Source organism: Nipponia nippon, unplaced genomic scaffold (assembly GCF_047370975.1).
Source record: "Nipponia nippon isolate SJK-2023a ecotype South Korea unplaced genomic scaffold, ASM4737097v1 scaffold_7, whole genome shotgun sequence".
In the NCBI taxonomy this organism is placed as follows: Eukaryota; Metazoa; Chordata; class Aves; order Pelecaniformes; family Threskiornithidae; genus Nipponia; species Nipponia nippon.
The window spans coordinates 11,958,135-11,982,770 of NW_028262391.1; the positions used below are offsets into that span (position 1 = coordinate 11,958,135).

Consider the following 24,636-nt stretch of genomic DNA (forward strand, 5'->3'; position numbering starts at 1 on the left):
CAGCGGTAATGTTATTATAGAAACCAAATTCTATGATGACGACCTTCTCGTAAGCACTTCCAGAGTGAGACTTTTCTACGTTTGAGATGGGGCTTTTTGGAGCTGTTTTAGTTTTCCTCCATACAGTTCTTGGTGCAGAACCCCCCGACTATCCAGTGGAAGACAGTCTTGTAGGCGGTGACCCTGGGGACCAGCTCAGCGTGGGTTGTGACCTTTGCCCATCAGTTATTTTGCTTTCTCCTCTGACAAGACCAGACCAAACCCTCAGAGACAGGGCCATCTGCTCAGCGATGCACTGGGGAATAGAGGCTGTCTCTGAACACGGGCAAACGATGGTCATGCAGAACCAATACTGTAAATTATGTTAGTCTCATCCTTTGTACTTCTCTGGATCCCGGTATAATCTCCCATTTCCACTCACACCAAACTCTCAATGCGTTTCATTTTTGGGGGATTAAGTTAACCTTTTCATTTTTCTCATGTTGTAGGTTTTTATCCTTTCACTGGATTTCTGTGTAACTGGTCCACGCATCCTCTTACCCTGAACTTGTAAAATAGACTGTGATATCACCTAATGTAATTAAAACTAATTTCTCAATTAAAACATTCCTACCGTCCAAAGAAGGGAAGAAATGTTAGTCCTGTGCGTTTTCCTTTCTGTTATAAAAATGCCTCGCAGTAGGCACAAACTCCTGTCCCTCAAGCCAGCAGCAGAATGGGGCTTTCCACAGCCCTGCCTCTTCCGCAGCCCCCAAATCCTTGTTACATTTCTCTCCTCCGGCTGACCACGTAGGAAAGGTTTCCTGACTGCTCTGACCAAGGTTTCTCCTTGGCCTCCTTTCTGTCCGTTAGTCCCTCGGGGCAGTTTGTCCTGTTTGTCCAGTCCCTGGGTTTCCTGAGCAGCACTGCACGTCGTTCTGCTTTTCTAAGTTCCTGGGGGCGCTCAACCCCCGCTGGAAAACCTGCGTTCCCCTGAGCCCGCCAGCATCGGTCCCGTGCTGGGCCGAGCTCCCTGAAGCGCAGCCGCGGCTGCGGTTGCCGGTACCAACAATCCCCACACGCGTGCGGCTTTAACGACACACGGCGGCAATTTTGCTGCGACGGGCTGCTCTTTCCCCTGGTCATTCCCAAGGGGCCATCTCCAGCTTCTGCTCTTAAACAGCACGGACGGCTTTACGATCGCTCAACACCCGGGTCAGCCCGTCCCACGGCTGGGCTTGGGATTCCGGGGAGAGTCACGGGGAAATGAAACGCATTTCAGATCCTGTATTCAGCCACGGGGTGTCTGTGGGAGGGACACAGCGTAATTTTTTATTTAGGTGAATTGAAGTTGGACCATTAATCCCCATGAGAAGAGCGTTATCTGCCGTAGCAGCTTTCTTATGAGCCCTCACTGATGGATTTCAGCTGCTCCACTCGCAGGGCAGGGTCTTCTCAGCAGCGTGACCCGTCCTAGGCCAGACTTGATGCAAAGAGATCGACCGAAACCGCCTTCTGCACCCAGCATGAGCGACAGCCGGTGATGGCGCTACCGCCGTCAAAGGGGAGAGACAAAAGGGACCCAAAAAGCAAAAATAGAAAAGGTCGAAGGTCTTGAGAGCAGGTACCTGTGTCTTCTCCGCTAGGCCCGCAGCCGGCGTGGGTCTGCTCCCAGCGGACCGCATCCGACCTGATGCCTTTTTCTGTAACGGCAAACGAGCTTTCAGGTCCCGCACCCGCTCGACCTTATCGGCGGGGGCGCCCTGGGAGAGGGCCCTGGAGGGACGCGGGTCCCGAGACCTCTCCCTCCCCGCCCGCCCCAGTTCGCCCAGTTCACCCAGTTGGAGCTGGCCGGCCCCGCGGCAGCGGCTCTGCGGCGGGTCATTGCCGCCCCCCAGTGGCTCCGTGGGAAATAGCTGCCAGCTCACCCGCTCTCGTCCTGGACCAGCCTCTCCCAGTCCCCCCCAGCATCCCCCAGTCCCCCCCCAGCATCCCCCCGTCCCCCCAGCATCCCCCAGCGCGGGGCTCAGCCTCCCTTACAGAACCGACGGGGCAAACGCCGGGGCCGGGGGAGAGCAGGGGGCTGGATCCCTCCGGCGGAAAGGCCCCAGTAGGGCAGCGGGGACCAGTGCGGCCTGACCAGACACCAGGAGAAGGGCTGCAGGGGCCCGGAGCAGGAGCCCGTGCTTGGCCCGGGCAGGAGGAGCTGCAGGTCCCCTCCCCGTGGGGCTGACGGGGATTTGGGAGCCCTGGGAGAAGGGGAAGGAAACGCTGCCAGCGCCCTGCCCTCGGCGCGTCCCGTCCCCAGGGCCCAAGCATGGCATGGGCGGCAGTGGGCTCCCTCGCATGTGGCCGTCGGCACTGGGGCAGCAAAGGCCCCGGCAAAGGGACAAGCGGGGCTGGAAAGGGCGAGAGCAGAGCAGGAGGGCCGGGGTGTGCGTCACCTCTGCTGCCACCATCCGCCCGTGGCCCGAGGGCAGCCCCACACCACCCCCGGCGCAAAGGCGGGTGGGGGGAACAGCGGGAGCAGGGAGCAACGCGGTGATTCCCCCTTTTATTTACCAAAAAATTCCCACCTGGAAACTCACAGGCATCTCTGGGGCAGGGAAACCGCCCCCAGCCCGGGCTCTGCACAAGGGGAAGGCTCCATGGGGGCAAGACGGGCAGTTTTGGGGGGTGGGACCTGGCTGGGCCAGGCGAGGAGCCTCTCGCCACATAGGGCCCTTCCCAGAGCCCAGCCGCTCGCCAAAACCTCGGCTCATCTGGAACTGCTGCCGAGCGGTGCCCGGGAGAGGGAACCGGCCGGATTCAGCGGCAGCAGCAGCCGCCGCGGGTGAACCTCAGCCAACAGCCGTGGCTTTCCCCGGCTCATTGTTCGCAGCCGGGGCGTTTTGGCCTCGGCAGCTCCCGCGGCGGGCGCGAGTGCCTTCCAGCCACCGGCGCGCAGAGGGCATTTGTTTCTGCAAGAGCCTCGGGGCAGGGAACGTGCTCGGGAGGCTGCTCCCCACCAGCCAGACGGCTGCCACGTGGGGCGAGCCCCCCACGTCGGGAGGGCTGCGAGCCACCCCGGCAGCCTGCGGAAACCTGGCGGCGAGGGCAGGGCGGCCCTGCAGAGCCCGGACATGCGGCCAGAAGCCACAGAGGCACATCAGGAAGCAGAGGAAGGAGGGAGGGAGAAGCAGGCGAGAGCTGGGACCCGGCATGGTCTGGGGGGCTGGCACAGAGAGATTGGGGGTGAAGCTTGTAAAACAAAAACTTCATCCTCACTGCCCTTCGGCCACGTCTTTGTCTGGGAGCTCTCCAAGCCGGGGTGTTGCAGAGCTGCTGGGTAAAAGCTGCAAGGCAGTACAGAAGGAGGGTGATGAGGGATAGCTTTAAGCGAGCTCTCTGCTTGGTTTTGGGGTTCATCACACCCGCCCCCTCTCCAGCCATCCATAGAGGCTTCCTGAGGCACAGGCACGACTTACGGCAATGAAAAACACCCACTGATGGGATTCGGGGCTGGCTGTGAAGCAGGAACGTAACCCCGGGTGCATCAGGCTCTCACCTTCATGCTGTGATGGGGGAGATGGGGAACAGGGCCAGCTCCTTCCCCCCTCCCACAGCAAGCACCGGGCTCCCTCACCCTCACTGCCCATCGCCAGCACCCCGCCGGGGTGTTACCTACCCCGGCCGCCGCGGGGGCCCTCGGCTGCCTGAGCACCCAGCAAAGCCGACTGGGGCTCCCGCTGGCGCGCTGCCCCAGATCTGCCCTGCCCAATAACGCTCAGAAGCAGAGCCGTCCTAATGCAGTTAATGAGCTGATTCACGAAGGTTACTGGCAAACAAAAGGCGCGCAAACAGCCCAGGGCCACATTACGTTCGGTGCCTGCTTTGCTACTCTTACCTTCCTGCAAGCGCAGGCAGCGCGTGGCAGCAGGCAGCGCGTGGCAGCGGCAGGCAGCCTGCAGGGTCAGCACCATCTCGTCCCACCTTCCCCGGCTCCATCCTCCCCCAGTGGCACTGGGAAGGGGACAGGAGGGCTGGGAAGGTTCAGATCCCTCTGTCCACTTTTAGGGGCAGAGATCCTGCCCTTGGGTCACCGGGACAGTGCGGGCAGAGCCCAAGCCAGGTGTCAAGCCGCTCGGACACAGGGACTTCGGGGCTGCCAGGTGACTTCGGGGCAGTCCCATTCGTCCCCAAAGACAGGAGGGCAGCTGGGGCAGAGGCAGGACCCAAAGGGCCCCTTTTCAGCCCAAGGTGCCCAACTCCTCCTGCCCTGGGGAGCCCCCGGCCACCAGCCCTCAGTGCCATGGGACCTGGGTGCGATCCCTGTTGGGGCTCAGCACCCAACTCACCCTGCTGCATGCGTGACATCCGCATCCACAGTGGCTTTCCCCACTGGCATCCCCCGCCGCGGGAGGGGAGTGCGGCCAGCCATCACCACGGCCCCTCTTGCAGAGCATCCCATTCCTACGGGATCCAGCTCTGTGCCAAAATCCTGCCTGCTCTCCCAGCAACCAGGGGCTGGGCAGGGTGGGGAGCATGGCAGGCACCCAGAAGGGATGATGAGCTGAGAGGGGACGAGTTGGGGACACGGAGTAAGGGGAGGAGTGGATGGCAGGACGGTGCAGTGGAAAGTTCTCCTGGTGTCCGAAAAGCTGGGCTGGAAAGGGCTCACATTGCCCGGGGTGTGCTAAAGGGGAACAGCGACAAGTTGTGGGAAGGGATCAGACTTATGCTGGCTATGGAAGACAGACACCAAGAAACCGCCTGGAATGCAGAAGGAGGCCACGGGAGCGATGTGAAGACCCTGACAGCGGGGGACTTAAGGAGGCGGGTCATCTGGCTGATAGAGAAACAAAAGTGGTCAGAGGAGAGCACAGACACCCAATTTCCATGGGAGACAGTGGCAAAACCGGCAGCTGAGGCCAGATACATTTGGCGCAGGAACCAGGAACAGAAAGTTCTGGCTGCCCCCAGCCAGCAGACGCTGTGCTGCCCGTTCACCCCCATCACCAACAGCCTGTGTGGGTTTCCTGGCAGGGTGGCCTTGGTGGCACGACCCACAGACATGGGATGGCCACGGCCTGTCCCCACGGTGCTGCCACAGCTCTCGGGGGAAGTGCTGGGGTGCGGGGCTTCCCCATCCCACAGCACTAGATGGTGCTGCAATACAGCAATATTGCTCTGGACTGCACAGTGCCAGTGGCTGAGCAGGGAGGACGCTGGCTTGGGTCACTGTGTTGGACGGGGACCTTGGGAGAGCCACCGAGGGCCAGCTTGGGCCAGCCAGCTCCGCGCCAGGTAGGCCGGTGGGCCACCCAGGACAAGGTGGGCCACCCAGGACGGGACGCGCCACCCGCTCTGCCCCAGGAGAGAAGCAGCCCTTGCGCTGGGCTGGACGTTCCGAGCCCCGTGCCAGCCCAGAGTTCCTGGGGATACCGATGGGCACACGGTTAGGACCAGGTCTGCTCCCAACCCGGGGCGAGGTGTCCCATCACCTCCCGCAGGCACCAACACCTCCGTGCCTCACGCCTGCCTTCATCCCTACCCCTGCCGAGCTGGGGGATGCAGGAGAAGCCTCGAGAGCCCAAGGCCATGGCTAACAGCCCGGTGGGGCTCCCCACAGCCAAACACAGCCCCTAACCCTCACTGGGGACCAGCCTGCTCTGTGCGGTGCCCCGCAGCCACCCCATGGAGCAGCACAGGAGCAGGGAGCAGCAGCTCCAGGGCCTGCTTGCGGGCAGGTGCACCCACACTTGCCCCTTCCCACGGCAGAGCCCCACAGCCCCACTCCCGCCCGCTGCTCGCCCCCCGGAGCTGCAGCCTTGCTCCCACAGCCTGTCCTGGGGGGTGTCCCCAGGGAAGCAGCACATCCTTGCCTTGAGGGGGGATAAGCGGGGCTAAGGGGGATTTGCCCCAGGACAGGGAGCCAGCCCCTGCACTGGCTGGGGTTTGGCTTGCTGGGAGCCTGGGCTGTGCACTCTGCACCCATCCCTGCCTCCATCCCTGCGGGGTGGGTGCACCCCACGGCAGCCGGGAGCCACTCTGAGCCCTCACGCTGCCTTTGGGGCCTCGTGTGGTGGTGGAGCCAACCCCGGGCAGGCTCAGCAGGCTCCCCGGCCCCACGCAGGACCGCACTCCCTGCCACCCCAGCCAGGCAATTTGAAGCCACGGCCCCTCCCTGCCAGCGGAGCCGGGGGCTGGCAGCGCCAGGCTGCCAGCCGGGGAGGGGGGGCTCACACTTGCTATGGGCTGTCCCCCTCAGCACTACCCAGGGGTCATGCATCAGCCAAGCATCCAGGTCTCCAGCTTTGGGCACAAGCTGCATCACCCCTTGAACCTCCCCACCCCAAGTCATGAAAGAGGGGTGCAGCAGAGGTTTCCAGCTCCCTGAAAGACCGGGGCTGGGAGCTTGCTCTGCCTGCAGCAAAGGAAAGGGGGCCAGAGAGGTGCCCACAGAGCCTGGGGCACCCCCATGCCCAAAGTGAGCGGCAGGACACACATCCCTGCCCGACACCTGGCTGGCATGCAGGGAGAGGCAGAGCCCCTCGCCTCCAGGTCTCCCTCCTGGGTAGGAAAGGACATGTGCGAAGACCTCATCCCTGCGGATTTACAGTCTGAGGTCTCCATCCCTGTGGATTCTCCAGGGGCTAATAGGGTTGAACTTTCACATCCCCCAGCTGCCCCACTTACACTGCATTCTTAGGAAAGGGACACAAAAGCCCCTCCGGGTCCCCATCTGCTCCGAAGCACGGTGCTCACTGCTTCCTCCCAGGTCTCCTCCTGGATCGCAGGTAGTGTGGTGCTGCAGGGGGCCCTCCAAGCCCCACCACCCCCGGCCACCCCCCACCGCTCCCTCTGGGGCTCCCCAGCCAGCCACGAACAGGAGCCACGGCCCTCCTTGGGGCACGCAAAGCTGAGGGTCCCCCAGAGACCATCCTCCTGCCCTCCAAAGAGGATCAGGTCGGCTGGACGAGAGGGAGCAGCCATCGGCGCAGGGAAGGATGGAGGATTTCCAGTGTCTGTGCAGGAGGAGCCACAAGCGCCCCAGCCCTGCTCCCTCTCTGAGGCTGCCACCCTGGAGAGGGGAAAGAGAAAGGTGGTGGCCCCAAGGAGAGCTGGCAGCAGGGATTAGCATCCAGCTGGGTTTCAGATCTCAGGGACCTCCACTGGGCGGGGGACTCTCGGGTCCCCACGACTGCCAAGTCTGGGTCCAGGACCAGAGCTGCACTGGCCCACTGAGAGGCACGTGGCAGCCAGGGACAAGACAGGAACCTGTTCTCCCACATCTGCTCTTCAGCATGGGCTGGGCTTTCCTGCCTGCGCCAGACAGCTCTCGGGGCAAGCACGCAGACATCCCCGCGCCACTTAGGAGGCACATCTTTGCTATGCGGGATGGGCCAAGACCAGCCAAGGGCCCCAGCCTTCAGCCCACTCCCGGGGGTCTGCTCCCCCAGGTCACCTCGCACCCTGGGCCAGATGGCAATTGCTCTGCCAGAGGAAGAGCTCTTCATGTCTTATTTTCAACAGCAACACCCCTTCTGTGTTTGTGATCTTGAGGACTTGTGCATGGAAGGCAGTTTCACTCATCAGACTCTCAAGTAGATGCCAATTATTTGCTCAGACACAAACTGCACCAGCAGTCCCAGCGTGTGTCTAGTTTGGAGTTCAAGTCCTGCGTTGCCCATAAGTAGGTTCTCCATCGAGCCCTCAAAGTGCTCCAAATTTCATGAAGGTTGTCAAGATACAACAAAGTTTTGGATGAGGCTGACTGAAAGCTACCACTGGTACAGGACAGGCTTGAGCTGATGAAACAGGTCCTAACCTACTACAGGCAGGAGGTCAGGACTAGAGGTAGGTCTGCTGGTCCGTACCCAGTCCAGTGGCCCACAGGGCACGGGCTCAGCCCCACTGGTTACACTGGCTGTGACCTTTGGTAGCATGGCTCCACCAGAGCATCGCGTTTCAGGCCGACCACATGGAAGTTGCTCTCAGTTCACCGGGTTGTTCAGCCACGCGCAGGACCCCATTGTGCCAGCTGAGGCCCAGCCACAGCAGAGTCCTTGGGAAGGGCTGCCCTTCGTCCAAGTGGCCACCCGTGCACATTGGCACAGCCTAAGTCCTTCCAGGCTTGTACGAGGCACCCTGCAGCTCTCCCGACGGCTGCGTTCGGGAGCTACCTGGGCTATCTTTGGTGGTCAGCAGACAGCTAATGCACCCCAGAACAGCTTCAGACATTCCTATTTGTGGTCTCCAGGACCATCATGATCAGCAATCCAACCAGGAATCAAACTGCCCAGGAGGCACAGGTCACATCTGCAGGCAAGGAGCAGCACAAGCAGTACTTCTGCTCTGCAGGTTGCAGCTGAATGTGCGACCTGTGAAGCCCTGGGTGAGGGACCCAATGGCCCCATACTCTTCACCTCCAGTCCTGTGGCATCAGCCCATGGAGCCTGGCTCTGGTCACCAGGCAGTGGTGGAGATCATCTTCAGCACGCCAGAGGCAGGTGGGACTCCCCAGGTCCCGGCGGGCAGCCCCTAGCACAAGGCCAGCTCACCAGGGAGACCATTTCTAAGACATCCTCGGAGGTGCCTTCAGCTGGCATGACTCCTGCAAGCCCTCTCCTGCTGAGGGGGGAACCTGCTGCTCCTGGTCCCCATCCCGAGGCATCATCCAGGTGAGCAATGCCCATAGCATTTTGGATTCACCCCGAAGGCCCTGTGTGGCATCGGGCACCTGATGAGGTGAAGAGCCACCTTCAAGCCTGCATCCCCTCCAGGACCTCACAGGCAGGAGGTGCTTTCAGAGAACCTTCATTGCTCCACCTTAGCCCCAAACACAAGCAGAGCCCCAGCACTGAGGGGCCTTTATACCCCTCAGGGGGGTGTGGCTGCCCCTGATTCGCTGGGACAGCTGACAGGTGGCAGCTCCGGATTGGCTCAGAGCAGTCTCCCTCAGCCTGCGATTGGTGAACTGCTGCTGTGAAGGGTGAGAGAGCAGCAGAGACAGGTGGCAGCACGTGGTTGGCTGGCGGGAAGTGCCAGGTGGCAGAGTGGGATTGGTCAGGCCTGGGTGTTGCTTGATTGTGGTTGGTGGAGGCAGCACGAGGGGGCGGGGGGGAAGGGAGGGACAGGTGGCAGTGTGGGATTGGCTGGTAGGCTGTGCTGGTGCATGGGGATTGGCTGGGGCGGGGTGCTGGACAGTGGGGCTGGGGAGGGGCTCCCTGCGGAGACCCATGCACCGAGCTGTGACCGGTCTCAGCCCCCAGTGCTAGGACCCACCTGCCCCTGCCCCATCCCGCGCCCAGGGCAGCGTCTGCCCTTTCTGCACTGAAGACACAGGAGCATGTCCAGGGGGCACGGGGTGGCAGGGGGCTGCCAGACCCCCCAGGACCCAGCCGTGACCGCAGGTTGGTACCCAGAGGGGGTAGAAACGGGGTGCAGAAGCACTGGGGCTGCCCTGAGCTGCTGGAGGCGAGGGAGTGGGGCTTGGCCTCTCCATCGCCAGCGGCCACAGGGCTCGTGGCAGCCAGGAGAGGACCAGGAGCTGGGGGGCTGGGGGGTCCCCCCAGCCTGCCCTCTTCTCACCCCGGCTGCTCCGTGCCCTACCCATCGCCAGCCTGTCCGGCTGGGAGGCCGGGGGCAGCCTCCAGTTTTACCCCACACCCCGCATCCCAGACCGAAGAGGACCCCACTACCCAAGACCCCCAGGTTTGGGGGGCTGCAGGCCATAGGACAGATCCTGCTCTGCAGCCAGGGACACAAGGCCACTGCTCCCCCAAAATCTCCCCTCCAGGGCCCTTGCGCCAGCTGTGCATGCAGGGTCCCCATGTTTCGGTGACACGCAGAGCCTGCTCTCACCTGCTCCTCAGCTGCAGAAACTTATTTGAATAATTTGCCTTGCAAATCTGCAAGCGCCAGCTTGAATCGCATGTCATGGGAGCCCATGGCGATGCACGAGCCACGCATGGGGCAGCCGCGGCAGGGACACGGGCAGGGCTCCCGGCGCTGCACAACAAAGCACCACCCAGCCGTACGGTGACACTCGGTGACAATCGGCAGCGTTGTTTGCCGCTCCCATGTTGTCACATCCCATCGGGAACATCAGAGCACCTGCTAATCAAATCTAGTGCTGGCCTCCAGCCCTGCTGCCAGCACGCTGTCAGCCAGGCAGGTGAGAGGCAGGGCTGGGCATGGCCTGTGAATCGAGGCAGTAAATCTGATAAGCTATCAGCTAGCGCCACGATTAGTTGGATAATTAAGGACAAGGAGTCAGATTTTGAGCTTATTTGCCACTGGTGTAAATACAGAGTAAGTGACCTGGCTGCTCCCGGGGATCAGGAGGAGCTGTGACCCTCGCAGCCAGCGCATTAAATGCACAATGGTTTCTCTTCTTTTAAAAATAATAGAATAAAAATCACCCCCTCAGCATCTCAACGCTAACTGCCGGGATTGCAGGGCGAGAGGCGGCAACAAGACCATCTGGCAGGGCTCCGGCACAGGGCCAGGTCAGCGGGGGAAAAGGGGACTCGCTGGAGCTGGGGCAAGGGTTTGGGAGGCACGGATACAAGGCGGGTTCCTGCAAACGGGTCTCTGCGTACCTGGCAGAGCAGGCTGAGCTATTCTGAGCTCCAAAGCCCTAGAGGAGGGAGGAAAAACGAGTTGGAGGAAGGTTAGGAGCAAAGCAGCAGAGGTCTAGGCTAAGTTATGGCATTTTTGGTTTGGTTAAAGCAGACAGACAAACCCCCGCCTGCCTCCCGGGGTCCCACCACCAAACCCCTGGTAACCTGGCACCCCAGAAATTGCTGGGGGGCCGGTGCAGGCTGGAGCATCCCTCAGGGACCAGATCTGGCTGAATTCAATCCCTGCTGAGCACTGCCTTCTCCAGCACACACATCCTACCCTGCTCCCAGCCATGCTGTGAACAAGCCCGAAGGCAGGAGAGGCACTTGCACAGCCTCAGCACCCACCGTCCCACAAGTGGAGGGTCACCCACCTGCAGCAGACATCGTAAGGAAGCATTTTTGGGATGGGTTTCTCATCCCCGCTGCATCAGCCAAGCACAACCCCCAGGTCCGATTGTTGAGGGACAGGAGGATGGCTGAACACCCACACACCCCAGCTCACTTTCATTTAGCCTCTCTCTCTGATGGTTTCCCAGTCTAACCTGTCCCCACCGCTCCTCAAGAGCAACCGGAGGTGTGGGACCATGCAGCGGCCGTGCTGGGACCGCAGCCCTCAAATCCTCCCCATCAACACCCTGCACCCCTCTACCCCCTCACCAACTCTCTTCCCAGCCCAAGTCCAAAGCAAAGAAAGAAAGGAAGGAGAGAAAGAAGGGGAGAAAGAAAACAAACACTAAAACAAATGAAAACTAAAACAAAAAGCAGCAGTTGGGAGGCAGCCTTGTTAGGACAACTCAGCAAAATAAAATTCCGGTTTATTGTTGGACAACATTGTTTCACACATACATCAAACAGGCCAAAAAAAAGAAAAAAAATTAAAATAAACAGCAACTTCATAGACAGAAAAAAAAAAAAAAGAAAACCTTTTTATCTTTGGCCTTGCCACCTCATACAAACCACGATCTATGGTACAGCTAAAGTACATACACAAAAAAAGTTACTGGAATGCTCAGAATAAGATTGTAAATTTTTTTTTTGCATTTTTGTCTTTTTTTTTTTTAATTTTTTTTACAAGGTTTTGTTTTATTCTCCTTTGAGATAATGGTTTGGGCCTGGTCACACCACAAGTAAAGTCAGAGATAGGTAACAAGAGAGATATACACTTCAAAGCCCCCCTTTTGGTCAATCCGAGATCACTTAAAAATGGCGGACCTCCTAACAATATGTACAAAAATATAAAATGTAAATAAAAAATACAAACAAATTCTCCTTTAAAGTACTTTTAAGAAAGAAAGCAGGGCCTTGAAGTTTTGGTGCTTGGGGGGGAGGGGGTCTGTGGGGGAAGGGGGGGTTTCTCTCCCCGCTAACGGGCGAATCGTTTCGTATGTTCGTTGAGTGGCAGCGCCGCGCTGGGGGGCCGGAGACGGGGTTCACTCTACTTGGTGAGGATGACCACGGCGGAGGGGGGAGGAAGGGAGGGTGTGTGTGTGGGGAGGGGGTTGCAACGGGAGGGGAGGGGGGTCCCAAGGGTGAAGAGGACGCGCTGGCCTTTTTTGTTGGTTTGTTTTCCTCCTTATTTAAAAAAAAAATAATAATAATTTGCTGCCTAGTCATCTTCATCGGTTTTCTGCTTCTTGGGATCGACGTCGTCATCCTGGGGGGAAAGCAAAGCTGTCAGGAGAGGGGACGGGGAGCGGGGCTGCTGGGGGGCCAGCGAGAGCCACACCAAGGCAGGCAGCGAGGCAGGAGAGGGTTTCAGGTCCCTCTCCCACCTCCGGGACAAGGACAGAGCAACGCAAGTGTTTCCCCCCCCTCATGCAAAATCCTCTCGGGGAGCCACCGAGCACCCCCAGCCTGGCCTGCCATGAGCACCTTGCAGCTCCCCAAGCCAGGGCCAGCAGCTCCGTGCAGCCGGAGCGGAGACCCTGCTAACCAGGCCAGCGTATAAACGGAACTGGGCTGCGTCCCTGGAGAGGCACGGGGAGCGTGCCGGCAGGGCGTTCCAGCCCCCGAGCCCGGCATGGCCCCCACGCCCTCTGGGGACACAGGTGGCTCTGAGGGGCTGGTTGCTCTTCCTACCTCATCGTCCTCAGCTGCCCGTTTGCCTGTGGCTCCCTCAGCTTCGTCATCTTCATCACCGTCCTCTTCCTCACCTGCATGGAGAAGGGGAGGAACGTGAGACCCTCTCAGAGGGTTACAGCACCATGCGCCTCCCCTCTGGGTTTAATTCTGGCTCAGCCCCGCACCACCATGTCCAGTGTCCCATCTCCCCAGCTGGCACAGCCCCTGCTTGGGACAGGAGGTACTCCAGGACACGGGGGCCTTTGGGGCATCCCCCAACTGACTTGACCCCTCCCCCAAAGGGGAAATGAGGATTGGCAGCATCGAGTCTGGCTCACACTGCATTTGTAGCGCGGGCAATGGGACAGCAAAACCAGCACCTACTGCAAGCGCCGAAATGACGGCAAAAAGGGGGGTGAAGAAAACAAGGGGGAGAGGAAAAAAAAAAACACTCTAGTGGCTGCTCCACCTAACCGCTCCAGATTACTTCTGCTTCCCTTTGCAGCTATTAGTCCATCTTTAATGAGTTAAGAGAGCCAGAACGCATTAGTTCTGAGTCAGAACACTTTCTAATTATCAGAACAGCAAACAAATGCTACCAACTTATCGTACAGCCAGAGAGGAGGATGAGCAGAGAGCTCTGGGCTTTGACCCACTTTGAGCTCAACTAGGCCAGTGGATCAGAACGACCAAGTCCATCGCCTTCGGCCAGTTTTGGGGGGTCAGGGGCGAGACCGGAGGCCCCAGAGGAGGAACAACCTCTCAGCTGCCCAGACAAGTCTCTTGTGTAACAGGAGACCCTACTGAAACTTAGAGCGTTAAGGCCAGTAAGCTGGCTTTAACCACCACCACGAGCCACACGTATAGACAGCCGGGGGGATTAAGGTCAGCCCATCCTCCCTTCCCCTCTCCTCTCCCCGGCATGTGCCCAGCCGCGGCATGGCCCACACAGCAGAAAGGGCCAAGATTAGCTCCCAGCCATGGATCAACAGCCCAGCAGCCATCACATGCACCAGGCCAGCCAGCGGGTCAGGTGACAGCACCAAGCTGATTGGGAGCATTTTTAGTTCTTTGAGCTGCTTTAAGCAAAGCAAATAATGAGATGGGATGGGGAAAAGGGTGAGAAAAATATACCCTCAAGCTCCCCTCTGCTGTCAAACTCCGGGATGGAGTTTGGCCGCAAGTGGTGGAAAAAAAAAGCTGATGCAAGCTGCACTCGCTGCCTTTAAACCTCCCTCCTGCAGCATTCAGCTGCTCAGGTGCAGCTCTCAGGCAGGGATCACCCGAGGGCAGCGGGCATGGACGGACAGAGCCCACACAGGATCCCGACGAGGCATGTGCGCCTCCCAGTGCTGTGTGCCAAATCGTGCCTGCGCTCGGCGAGCTGGGAGGAGCGGGGCTGGCACTGCGGGACCGAAGCTCCCTGGGCTTGTCACAGCAGTATCCAAGCAACACTTCCACCCCACACATGCGCGCCTGAGGCGCACGCATCCCCCTCCTGCCCGAGGGGAGCAGGGAGAGACGAGTATTCCCCCCCTTCCAACCCGAAGCAGGGTTGAGGTGGACGGGCTCAGGACAGCACATGGCAGCACTGTGCTCTGTCCCCAAGGGTTAAAATCCCACGTATGAACAGGGCCACAATTCCCAGTTTTTCCCTAGCGAGCCAATTCCTACCAAAGGGCACGGCAGCCAGCAGGCTGCTGAGAGCAGAGCACTGCCCCAAAGGAGGCAGCTTTCCCTGCTTGCGCTGTCTGAATAGGTGCTGGCCTAATGGTCATGACGTTTCCAGCCCTGTCCCCATCTCCCAAAACCAACCAACAGGTTAGTAGGTCAGCACATAAACCGAAAATTCACAGGGGATTAACCCAGTAACAGCTAATCAAGGGCCCCGAGTTCATGTCAGCGTAACAAGGATGGTTTTCTCCCAGCCTTAACGAGTGATAAAAATAAACAATATTATTCATCCAAGTAGATCTTGGGAAAAAAATAATAGCAGGGAGGGTGAGAAGTGATTCGGCAAGTCACTGCTGGATTTCTGGTCGCTGCTGCCAAAACCCACTTCCAGGCTGGGTCAGGTCAGGAAACAGGGGAGGGCAGGGAGACGCAGGACACTGCGGACAGGGAAGGTTCAAAGCAAGCCTGTCTGCTCCCGTTGGAGGAGCGGGGAGAGCTGCAGGCTCCCCTGACCGCTTCCACATGGCATCCAGCCCGGGAAAGGGGTGGGAGAGGGGACCACATCAGCCTCTGAGCGTGCTGCTCCATGAACAAGGATGGTGACCCATCCCTGGTGCCAAGGCACGGCCATCCAGGGCTGTCCTCGTCCCACCGGCTGGCACCCATGCCTGCGGCAGCCATTGCAATCACAAGAATCAAGGGCAGGCTTTACTACTCGCACGGAAGGGCTAATGCGCTTATTCAGCGCCACGGTACGGTGCCGTCTGGCCAGAGGAGGAAGGGAGGAATCTGTCCTCAACCTGCTGGAAGGGATTCAAGGCTGACTTCACTCCCAGCACCGGTGGCCTGGGCGTGCGAGGCAGGACTGAGCCTGGCGAGCGAGAGCTGCCCGGCCGCAGCCGCGAGGGGGAGATGCTGCTCTCGGCTCTCTGCTGCTTCCCGGGAGTCTGCTGTCCCTGGGATGGGTGCAGGGGGAACAAAGAAAGTTACCATCACCCTCTTCCTCCTCGTCCTCTTCCTCACCACCTTCCTCTTCCTCTTCGTCTACTTCGTTGTCAGCCTCCTGCTCTCCGTTTTCCTCGTTCTCCTTGGCAAGACAAAATATCACTTAAAAAAAAAAGCACTGGGGAAGGGAGAAGGGGGAAAAGATGTTCAGCAGAAGTGCGCGTCCCCAACCCTTCCTGCCTAAAGCAAAGCACGGGGCCACCGGAGCCCCAGGCGCGCAACCCGCTTCCCGCCTGCCGCCACACGACGCAGGCAGCCCAGGCACAGAGGATCAAGCCCGGAATAACTTGGGGCTGCAGCACCGAGGCCAAGACAAAGACTGCAAAGGCTCTTGTGACACTTTGAAATGCAGAGTCAATTTCCCCCAGTGTGTTAAAAATAGGAAACGAACCCGTTTACTTGTACACAATGTGTTTCCCTGCTTAACTGATTGTATCGCTGTAAATCTAGGGTTTGGGGTTGTTTTTCCCCCTCTCCTTTCCCAGTGCCTAGGAAGGAGGCGGCACTGTACACAACCTCACACAGCTCTCGGGGAAGGGATCCAAGCCCAGCCCTTCCTTTCTGCACACCCACAAACTGCCCACAGGCTGGGCTGAACCCCAAGCCCCAGAGGCCCGAGGGCTCTGCGCGGCACAGTACTGCCATTTGGAGGAGTCCCCTCTCCAAAGGCAGGCCTGGGGAGAAGCTCGCAGCAAAAGCAAGAGGAGGGGGGGGAGGAAAATAAAAAGGTGTTGGCATAAGTGCTGCCTTTCCCTGCAGATCTTAGCCATACTCACAGCATTGCCGTTGGCCGGTGCATCTCTGCCATTTTCTGTTTCTTCAACAACTTCCTTCTTCTCTTTTAGATCCTGGAAGGAGCAGAAAAAGCAGAGAAGTCACCCCAATTCCAGGTGCCTGGGTCAAAGAAGCTGCAGATCAGGTGTGAAAAACACAGTCCAAGAGAGAGCAGAAGCTGGTTTCTCCTCACACCCATTTGCTTTGCGATTTGGTCGCCACGTTCTGGCTCCTCCTTGGGAACGGGAGAGCGTGGGGGCGAATCTCAATCCAAGCCAGCCTTGCCAGAGAGCAGCTATCTAAAAAAGAGACTGCTCTGTTTCACCTCTGAGCACCCGAACACACAGAGCTGGCCGCCTGCATATGCTCAACAGCAGCAGAGCTGGCTGATTGCCCATCTTAGCACAGTCCACGCAAGCTCCTGCAATGCCACGGAGAGCCGACAGCCCCGTCCAACGTATGGGCTCTGCCGCCCCAGGGCTGCGGACGTCCACGGCTGCTCAGTACCTTTGCAGCAGGAACAAATCCCAGGGACTCATTAGCAGAGACTGCAGTCTCTGCCCTGCCTGGGGAAAATCATACGGTAAATGTTACACGCCTGGTCTTTCTCGCGGCAGCAGAGGAGACTCCAGGATCCAGCTCACAGCTTCAAGTGTAACAGGATGGGGTGGGGGAAGAAGTCTATTTTTACACTGCTCCAAGAGCCGTGCCTGGCTAGTTCGGTTCAAATCTCCACCGCGAGCAGAGCGAGAGGAGAGCGGGAGCTTGTGTGTTTTTGCTATTGATCACTGTCAAAATGTCATGCCAAGTCACTCGGCAAACAGGCTGAGAGGATCCAACTTTATGTTCCCGCATAAAGAACACTTGGATTTAACACTGGCATCTCTGCTTGCATCCTCCTCCCCTTCTGTTCCTCCATCAGCTGGAGCGAGATCCTTCAGCACAAGGAGCGTTACCCCAGCCAAGGAAAGCAGAGAGGCCCTTCCCCGGGGCCAGCGGCACAGCCGGCTTCAGCAGCGACCACGAGGTGTTTAGAAGTTGCTGGCAGCTCCCTGCTTCGCTGCAGCAGCGGCGGCAAGCGGCTTTGCCCCGCTCCCACCTGCCCTTTGTGGCTGCCTCGCAGCCAGCGGGCACTTTCACTCTCGCTGAGCCACCGTCACTTCCCTCGTGGGAACGCCGGCGGGCAAGAGCACGGCCCCAGCCCTGCTAGCGTGACCGCTGCTCTGGTTTTGGGAGGGTTTCTGCTACCCTGCAGGCAGCTTCGGCAAGGCAGCGCAGGGGTTTTAGACCACCAGGTTATTTAAACCGCTCAGACGGACATGCATAGATGCCATTGGAGGCACCCAGGCTGCCGGAGCACCAAGGAAAGACTTTCTTTGGAAGCAAGCTTTGGGGCGACTATACCTGTTGACTGAACCTCACCTAATGGAGCCAGCATCCCAGGAGTCTGGGGTAAAGCAAAACCACAAGCTCCCTCCTCCTTTCACTGCTCGCATACGAATCCCAGGCCATCTCCTCCACGCTACCCAATTCTACCGCAGCTTCACGCTCTGAGCAGCGGCTCCCCTGCTCCCCGGAGGCTGACCACAACCATTTAACCTCTCGCACACCATCGCGCTGCTGCGCTCTGCAACCGCTGCCTCGCATCAGACAAATGGGCAGGAGGGCGACAACGCGTTTCCCAAGTTAAACACCGAGCAAGCCGAGCAGTCAGAGTTTCCACATCTCACTATACCCGATGGTGCTTTTCAACAAGAGTCCTTCACAAAACGTAAGCAATCCGCCCGGTGAAGGAACAACTCATTCTTGGGGATTTTTAGCTGGACACATCTCCAGCCCTGACCTTTCCTGCACGGCTGAGGACGCTCTCAGTTTAACGACCATCAGGGTGCCAGGTCATGAAGTTTGTGCTAGCAACAGGGTTGCAGGAAGGCCCACAGCTCCTGCCTTTCCCCGGGCCCAGTCCAATACAAACAGACAGACATGTACGGCAGCCTCCAAAGCGGCACTCCGTGCGGCGGGGCTGCTTTAGCTCCAGAGCTTTGACAGAGCCTCTAATTATAGGTGTGGCGAGGCTGTTTGTCCATAAAATAGCAACGGCGTGTAGTCATACTGCCCGGGAAGCTCTGCCTTCGCTCCTGATCTGCTCCTCGGGGGCGCGAGCGCCAGCGCTGCCGCCGGCGGGGAGCACGATCCCGGTGGAAAAGGGCCAGGAATCCCCTGCCCCCCGCCCCGGCAAGGAGCCGCGTCCATACACACACACACCCCGCCCCCCCCACCCCCCGCCGCCCCGGGACGGCGGAGGAGCCGCCTCCCGCCGGCAGGGGGCCCCCCTGCGCCGCCACGCGCCCGGCCGCCGTTCAAACCGCGCGCCACTCTCCGCGCCCCTCTCATTGGCCGCCCGCCAACGCGCCGGCCCGGCGCCCCGCGGGCTGCCGGGAAATGTAGTCCCCGGCGGCGGCGAAGGCGGGGAGGGCGGGGGCGGCGAGGCGGACTCCGGTTCCCAGGGGGCGGCGCGGGCAGGGCCGCACGTGGTGGGCGCCCCGCGGCACGGCGGCGGCGGGCGGGGGCGGTGCTCGGCGCGGAGCCGCCGCCCGGGCGGGGCGGGATCCCCCCCCCCCCGCCGCCTCCCGGGAGCGCTCCGGACGGCGAGGCGGGACGAGGGCGAACGGCCCTGCTGCCTCCGCGTCCCCGTCCCCCCCCCCCCCGCCACCTGGTGTGCGGGGGGGGGGGAGTCACCTTGCCGCCTTGCGCGCCTCCGCCCGCCCCGCAGCACGGACCCCCGTGTCCCCCCCTCGCCGGGAGGCCGAGGCCCCCTTCCCCCACGCCGTAAAGGGCAGGGGAAGGTTAACGGCAAACTTGGCCCCGTTCCCCCGGGGAGGGATGGGGGAATCGACCCGCCTCGCCGCTTCCCGGCTCTGGGAGAACCGGAGGCAGCGGAGACCGAGCCGCGTCCCCGGAGCGGAGGCAGGGCGAGCGGCGGGGGGGGTGGGGGGGGGGCACGGCTGCGGGAGCGGGAAACAGAAGTGAAATCGAAATCTGCCAGAAACGGCGTTTTGTTGGTTGTTTTTTGTAAACCTTCCGCCCTGCCGGTGTTTTTTGGTTTATTTTATTTTATTCTTTCCCCCTCCTCCAGCCCCGCTTCCCCCAGGAGCCGCACGACCCGGTGCCGGCCGGGCGCAGGGTGACGAGGCCGCCGGGCACGGCCGCCCCGCCGCCCGCCGCCTTCCCACGCCCCCGCCCGGGTCGAGCCGGGTCCCCCCACAACTTTCCCGGCAGCGGCAGGACCCGGCCGCGGCCCCGGGCTGGACGGGGAGCGCAGCGCGCCCGGGTGCCCGCCGCCCCCGGGGGACGCTCCGCCGCGGCTGGCAGACAAAGGCGGGCGCCGGGAGCCGCAGCGGGGACCCCCGGGAGAGCCTCCCCCGGCCGGTACCGCTGCTCCCCAGCCGCCCCCCATCACCCCCCCGTACCGACTCGCAAAGTTCTCCCGCTGCGGGGAGCTCGGCCCGGAGCCCCCCCCCCAGCCCCAGCGCACCCGGGGCAGCTCCGCCGTGGGGGCAACTCCGAAAATAGCAACTGCCCACCCCCCCCGCCGCCGCCTCCGGGGGCGACTCCGAAATAACAACACACACACCCCCCCCCAATCCGGGGGGGCTCCGACACAGCAACTGCCCCGCCAACCCTTCCGGGGGGGCAACTCCGAAATAGCAACTCCCCCCTTCCTGCGGGAGTAACACCGACACGGCCATTGCCCCCCCCCACCGCACCGAGGGGGTGCAACTCCGAAATACAAACCGACCCCCCCACCCCGCGCCTTTTCGGTAGCAACTCCACAAGTCACTGCCCGCCCGCCCCCCCCCCCCCCCCCGCAACCCTCCGGTGCGTGCTCCGGAGCCCCCCCCCCCCGCAACCCTCCGGTGCGTGCTCCGGAGCCCCCCCCCCCGCAACCCTCCGGGTGCGTGCTCCGAGCCCCCCCGCAGGGACGGGGCCGAGCGGGACCCAAGTTTGACGGGGCTGTCAAGCTCCCGCAGCGGATTGAATGAGGCGAGCGCTGCCCGCCGCCGCCATCCCCCCGCTGGAGACGGGGGCCGAGCTGCAACCGCGCTACCCCCCCCCCCCCCGCCCCGGCTCCACACACAGCCACGCTCCCCGAGCCCCTCCGCGGCGGGACGGCCCCGCAGCGTCCCCGGGAAGGCGGGAGGGAGCGGGCCGCGGCAGCCGGCGCGGCACGGCGGGGCTGGCAGCACCGGTGAGGGCGGCGAGCACGTTTCCCGCACGCTGTAGACAAAGAAACGGCGCAGGGAGAATCCTGACGGCGAGCGCGGCGGCCCCGCACCGAGCCCCGCCGCGAACTTCAACGGGGGGGGGGGGGGGGGGGGGGCGAGCGGGAAAACGGGGGGGGTGGGGTGTAAAAAAAAAATTTAAAAAGCGGAAAAGAGAAAAAAAATGCAAAAAAAAAAAACGCTCGGGAAAAAAAAATGCGGGGGGGGGGGACAGCGTCGGTCGGCGGGGGGAGGCGCGGGGCGACGGCTCACCTTGGCGGAGATCTCGGCGCTGGTGTCCACGGCCGTGTCGGACATGGCGGGGGCGTGCGGGGCTGTGGCGGGGCTGTGGCGGCGCGGGCGGCGGCGCGGGCAGAACAATGCCAAGATGGCTTTGCGCGAGCCAGTGGGGACTCACGCGGCGCCACCGGCCCTCTTATAGAGCCGGGGGGCGGCGCGCGCGCTGCCCCGCGCCGCGCCCATTGGCCGCGCGCGGCCGCGGCCGCCGGCGTTCATTGGCCGCGGCGCAAACAATGGGCACGGCCGCTTAAAGCGGCAGGAGCCGCCGGCGCGCCGGCACTGCGGCGATGAGTTCGTGTCCGGTCTCAGTGTGGGCGAGTCGCAGGGGCGGTGGAGCCCCGCCCCCTTGTTCCCCTCCCTTCGCTTTGCCTCCGCCCCCGCCGCCTCCGCCCCGCCCCGCCGTGTGAGGAGGCGGCGGCGGGCGGGAGGGAGCTTCCCCCCCCCCCCCCCGCCCCTCCTGCCCCCCCCCCCCCCCCCTCCGCAACCAGCCCGCATGCCTGCGCCGGGGCGGAAAAATAATAAGAGTTAAAAATAATAATAATAATAGTAATGCGGGAGAACTGGCGCTGCGCACCCCCCGCACTCCGCTCCTCAGCGCCCGGGGAGCGGTGCCCGCCCGGGGCGGCCGGCGGTGCCGGAGCGGGCGGGCGGTGGCGGGGAGCCCCGTCCCCTCGGCCGCCCGCCGGGGTAACCCGTCCCCCTCCTCCCCCGCGCAACCTGCGCCGTCTTTTCCGCGCCGCGGAAACTTCGGTGGTTTTTTTTGGTCACAACAACAACAACAACCGCCGCCCCCGGGGGGGAGCGGGGGAAGGGCGCCCAGCCCAGCCCGCCGGGGGTACCGGCCGCCGCGCAGAAATGCGGGATTCCCACCCATTTGCTTATTTTACAATTAAAAAAAACACCCGGGCCGCCTCGCTGACGCCCCCCCCCCCCCCTTCGTGACCTTAATGCCTGGCAGGCACCGGGAGCTTCCCCGCACTCCCCCCTCCGCAGCCCGCCGTTACACCGGCCGCAGCCCCCCCCCCCCCAACCTGTGGGCACCGGGGCCACCCCTGCTCCCCCCCCCGCCCCGCCGCCGCGGGGTAACGGGGCACCGGCGAGGCCAGTGAGGGGGCTATGCCACACTCAAGATGGCGCCGAGAGCCCTTCGTAGGGCAACCACACGGTTTTGCCACCTGCTGGGAGCCGCTCCGCAGCCCGCAACGGCCCCGCGGGCGAGGCAACGCCGCGCGTAAGCGCTCTCCGGTGCGGAGAGCGCGGAGGAAAGGGCGAGAGGGTGAGGAAAAGCACCCCCGGACGGAGCAGCGCCTCTGCCACACTCAATATGGCCGCCAGGCCGCGGCAATAGTCGGCAGCGCCTGTCCTCGGAGGGCGGGATCTAGGGATCGAGCGATGCGGATTGGCCGATAGAGCTGAGCGAACGCTGTGCTGACGCTTTGCGGCTTATTATTGGCTGGAGCGCCTGCCTGTCTAAAGCGGAGTGGTTTTGAAAACCCGGAGCCGGCGCTGGGGCGGAGCGGTGGAGCGGAGCTGGGGCCACTTGCCTGGGGGTACGGGGCAGCCTGCAGGGGCGCGACCCCCCCGGGGTGGCTGCGGCGGGCACAGGGTGCGCTTCTCCCGGCTGCTGGGAGCTGGGCTCCCCCCCTACAGCTTCAGGAGAGCTGCGGAGAAGCCACGGCAGCCCACGCACCGCCTGGCACCAGGCGTCGCGGCACGAGGCGTCATGGCGCCGTCCTCCCTCGCCCCATCCCCACATGCGCCCGGCGGCGGGACACTGAGGCCACACGGCCCCGTTTCCAGGACAAAACGTCCCTCCCACAAAACATGATAGCACAGCAAACAGGCTGGTCGGTGCCCGGTTGCGCCGTGGAGGACTTTTCTCAGCCTCGGTGCCCTGCCCCTCACGGGAGCAGCCCTGAGGTGATGGCGGGGGGCTGGGGGGGGGTCGGCGCCTGAGGGCTGTGGCAGGAGCAGGAAGCACCGTGGCGGCCGTGGCCTCATGTCGGCCGCTGACCCTCTGGCCGACCTTGCGCCAGGGCTGGCCGTCCGCTGGCCCGGGGGCCACCTCGCTGGCTGCGAGCCCACAAGCTGAGCGCCGCCGCGGGGAAACTCTCGCTTTGCGTCAGAGCCGCTCTCGGCACAACGGTGCCCCGCTCGCGGCTCTCGGGCGAGCCGGCGTTGAGTCAGGAGGGGCCTGTTGGGGACAACGCATTTCTCAGGTCGGATGACCCGGGAACGGGGCGAGAGCCTTTCCGTGTGCTCGGGGGAAGGACAGGGCTGTGGAAAACTGGGATTTCTGGTCGCTGCTGGCTACGCCTCTCGCTTCGGTGTGTTCAAGAGAAGGGCGGCTGCTGTCTGTTCCCGGAGACCGCGCTCAACGGCGGGTTTGGGGCAGGTTTGCTACCAGGGCTGGAGGCAGGAGCGCCCTCTGCCACAGCCCGGCCCGGGGCTGGCGGAGGGTGAGCCTCTAAATGCGTCCGAAAGAGGAAAGGGAAAAAAAAAAACGAAACACCGCACACAAGCCCAGCCCTAAAATAAAACACTTCTGCTATAACTTGGCTTTAATGTGTACCAGGGATGTTCCTTTGGGCTTGGGGGTTCCCACGTTTCACGAGTAGTTAAAAGACATGTGGGATGTTTGGGGAAGAAAATTAGGAATCCTCAAGGGATGGTCACACCAGGATCCCACAGAAGACAGAGAGAAACAGGGGGAGAGAGAGGGAAAAAAAAAAAAAAAACCGAGCCTGGAATGGAAGCAGAACTGCCTTAAACCACTCTGCGTCGGAAATCCATGTATAGCCCTTGCGGTGCAGCGGGATAACCCGGCCGGTGAGTGCCCCTGCGCGTAAGGCAGCGGGAAACAGGCTCAGCTCGGCGTTTTATGCCTCAGCAGTCCAAAAAGAAACAACCACCAAAAAAACTGTTGCCTGTAAAAGGCAGCTGCTGCTTCACCTCTTCTCCACCCCTCCCGCCGGCCAGGGCTGGGGAGCGGCTCCGCAGGGAGCAGTGAGAGGAGGAGGAGGAGGAGGAGGAGGGTGGAAGGGGACTTTGCAAAAGTGCCCGAGCATCGAGGACAGAAGTTTCCAGGGCTGAGCTCTGCCTGGGACCTCGCTCCGTCTGCGGCAGGCGATTGCTTTGGCAAAGGAGTCGAGGTGCCAGAGGAGGCGGTAGGAGTTTTCCCTCCTCGCCGGCCGTTTCCCTCACTCAGCAAGTAGCAGCCTCTCTAATCCCCAGCGAAGATCCTGCTGCTCGGGCGATTATTTCATCGCAGCAAGCTGCTCCTCGGAGGAAATTCTCATTACGCTCTTCGGAGAGGCAGGGGAGGGGCGACTGTCACTCAGCCGCTCTGGAAAAACAGAGGGATGAGCCTGCAGCATCCCCGGGCTCCGGCGCACGAGACGTGGTAGTGTTTCTAGGTCAGGCTGGTGATGCGGGATGTGAAGCCAGCAGAAATGACATCCTGGCTGTGTCACCTTCTGTCCTTCTGTGGGCGAGGGTCGCACGCGGGGACCGTGGCTTTGTGGACATTTGCTCTGCGGGGCTTGGAGGAGCCGGTGGGGAAGGAGCGCTGCTGGGGGGGCTGGAGGGCGGTGGGGAGGTGGGAAGGAGCTTTGTGTGCGCTCTCAGGGGGGGAGCAGAGGTGTGTGGAGCACTGGGGCCAGCTCAGGGGTCCAAAAAGCGTCTTCGTGAGACCCTGGGGCCAAGGCTGAGACCTCGCCGCAGGAGGCAGAGGCTGCGCTTGGAGAGCAGCAGCCACCCCAGCCCAGGGCCAGGCTGACGAGGCCACGCTCCTCCCCACGTCCCGGGCTAGTGCTCCTCCGTCCATCCCCACGAACCACGTAAACAGGAGGCAGCAGGTCCCTGTGGTGCGCTTTAATTAAGGGATGGAGACACCGACTTCGTCTTTCCCCAGAGGATTGCAAAAGGCCCAGGCGGGCCCCACACTTCAGCTCACGGCCATCCCTGCTCCG

General features: G+C 61.9%; 2 protein-coding genes across 5 annotated transcripts in view; one reads left to right on the forward strand and one right to left on the reverse strand.

Moving 5' to 3' along the window:
- Nucleotides 1–638, forward strand: part of PDE6D (phosphodiesterase 6D) — a 39,636-nt gene extending 38,998 nt beyond the window's left edge. Inside the window, exon 5 of the mRNA XM_087739488.1 lies at nucleotides 4–638. Within this exon, the coding sequence (XP_087595614.1) occupies nucleotides 4–85 (82 nt within the window). The 3' untranslated portion in view covers nucleotides 86–638. The remainder of the gene's footprint in view (nucleotides 1–3) is intronic.
- Nucleotides 639–11,387: 10,749 nt separating this feature from the next.
- PTMA (prothymosin alpha) lies at nucleotides 11,388–20,948 on the reverse strand. 4 transcript variants are annotated; one of them, XM_087740550.1, is made up of 5 exons: nucleotides 20,639–20,948; nucleotides 16,106–16,177; nucleotides 15,315–15,411; nucleotides 12,669–12,742; nucleotides 11,388–12,243 (listed from the first exon to the last, which is right to left on the reverse strand). In XM_087740550.1, exons 1-5 carry the CDS (start codon nucleotides 20,681–20,683, stop codon nucleotides 12,196–12,198), a joined length of 336 nt encoding a protein of 111 aa, XP_087596676.1. In that variant the 5' UTR covers nucleotides 20,684–20,948; the 3' UTR covers nucleotides 11,388–12,195. The 4 variants fall into 4 exon arrangements, with proteins under 4 accessions (XP_087596676.1, XP_087596677.1, XP_087596678.1 ...); XM_087740551.1 differs by having other exon boundaries at nucleotides 15,315–15,408; nucleotides 20,639–20,941; XM_087740552.1 differs by having other exon boundaries at nucleotides 15,321–15,411; nucleotides 20,639–20,941.
- Between the last annotated feature and the right edge of the window lie 3,688 nt (nucleotides 20,949–24,636).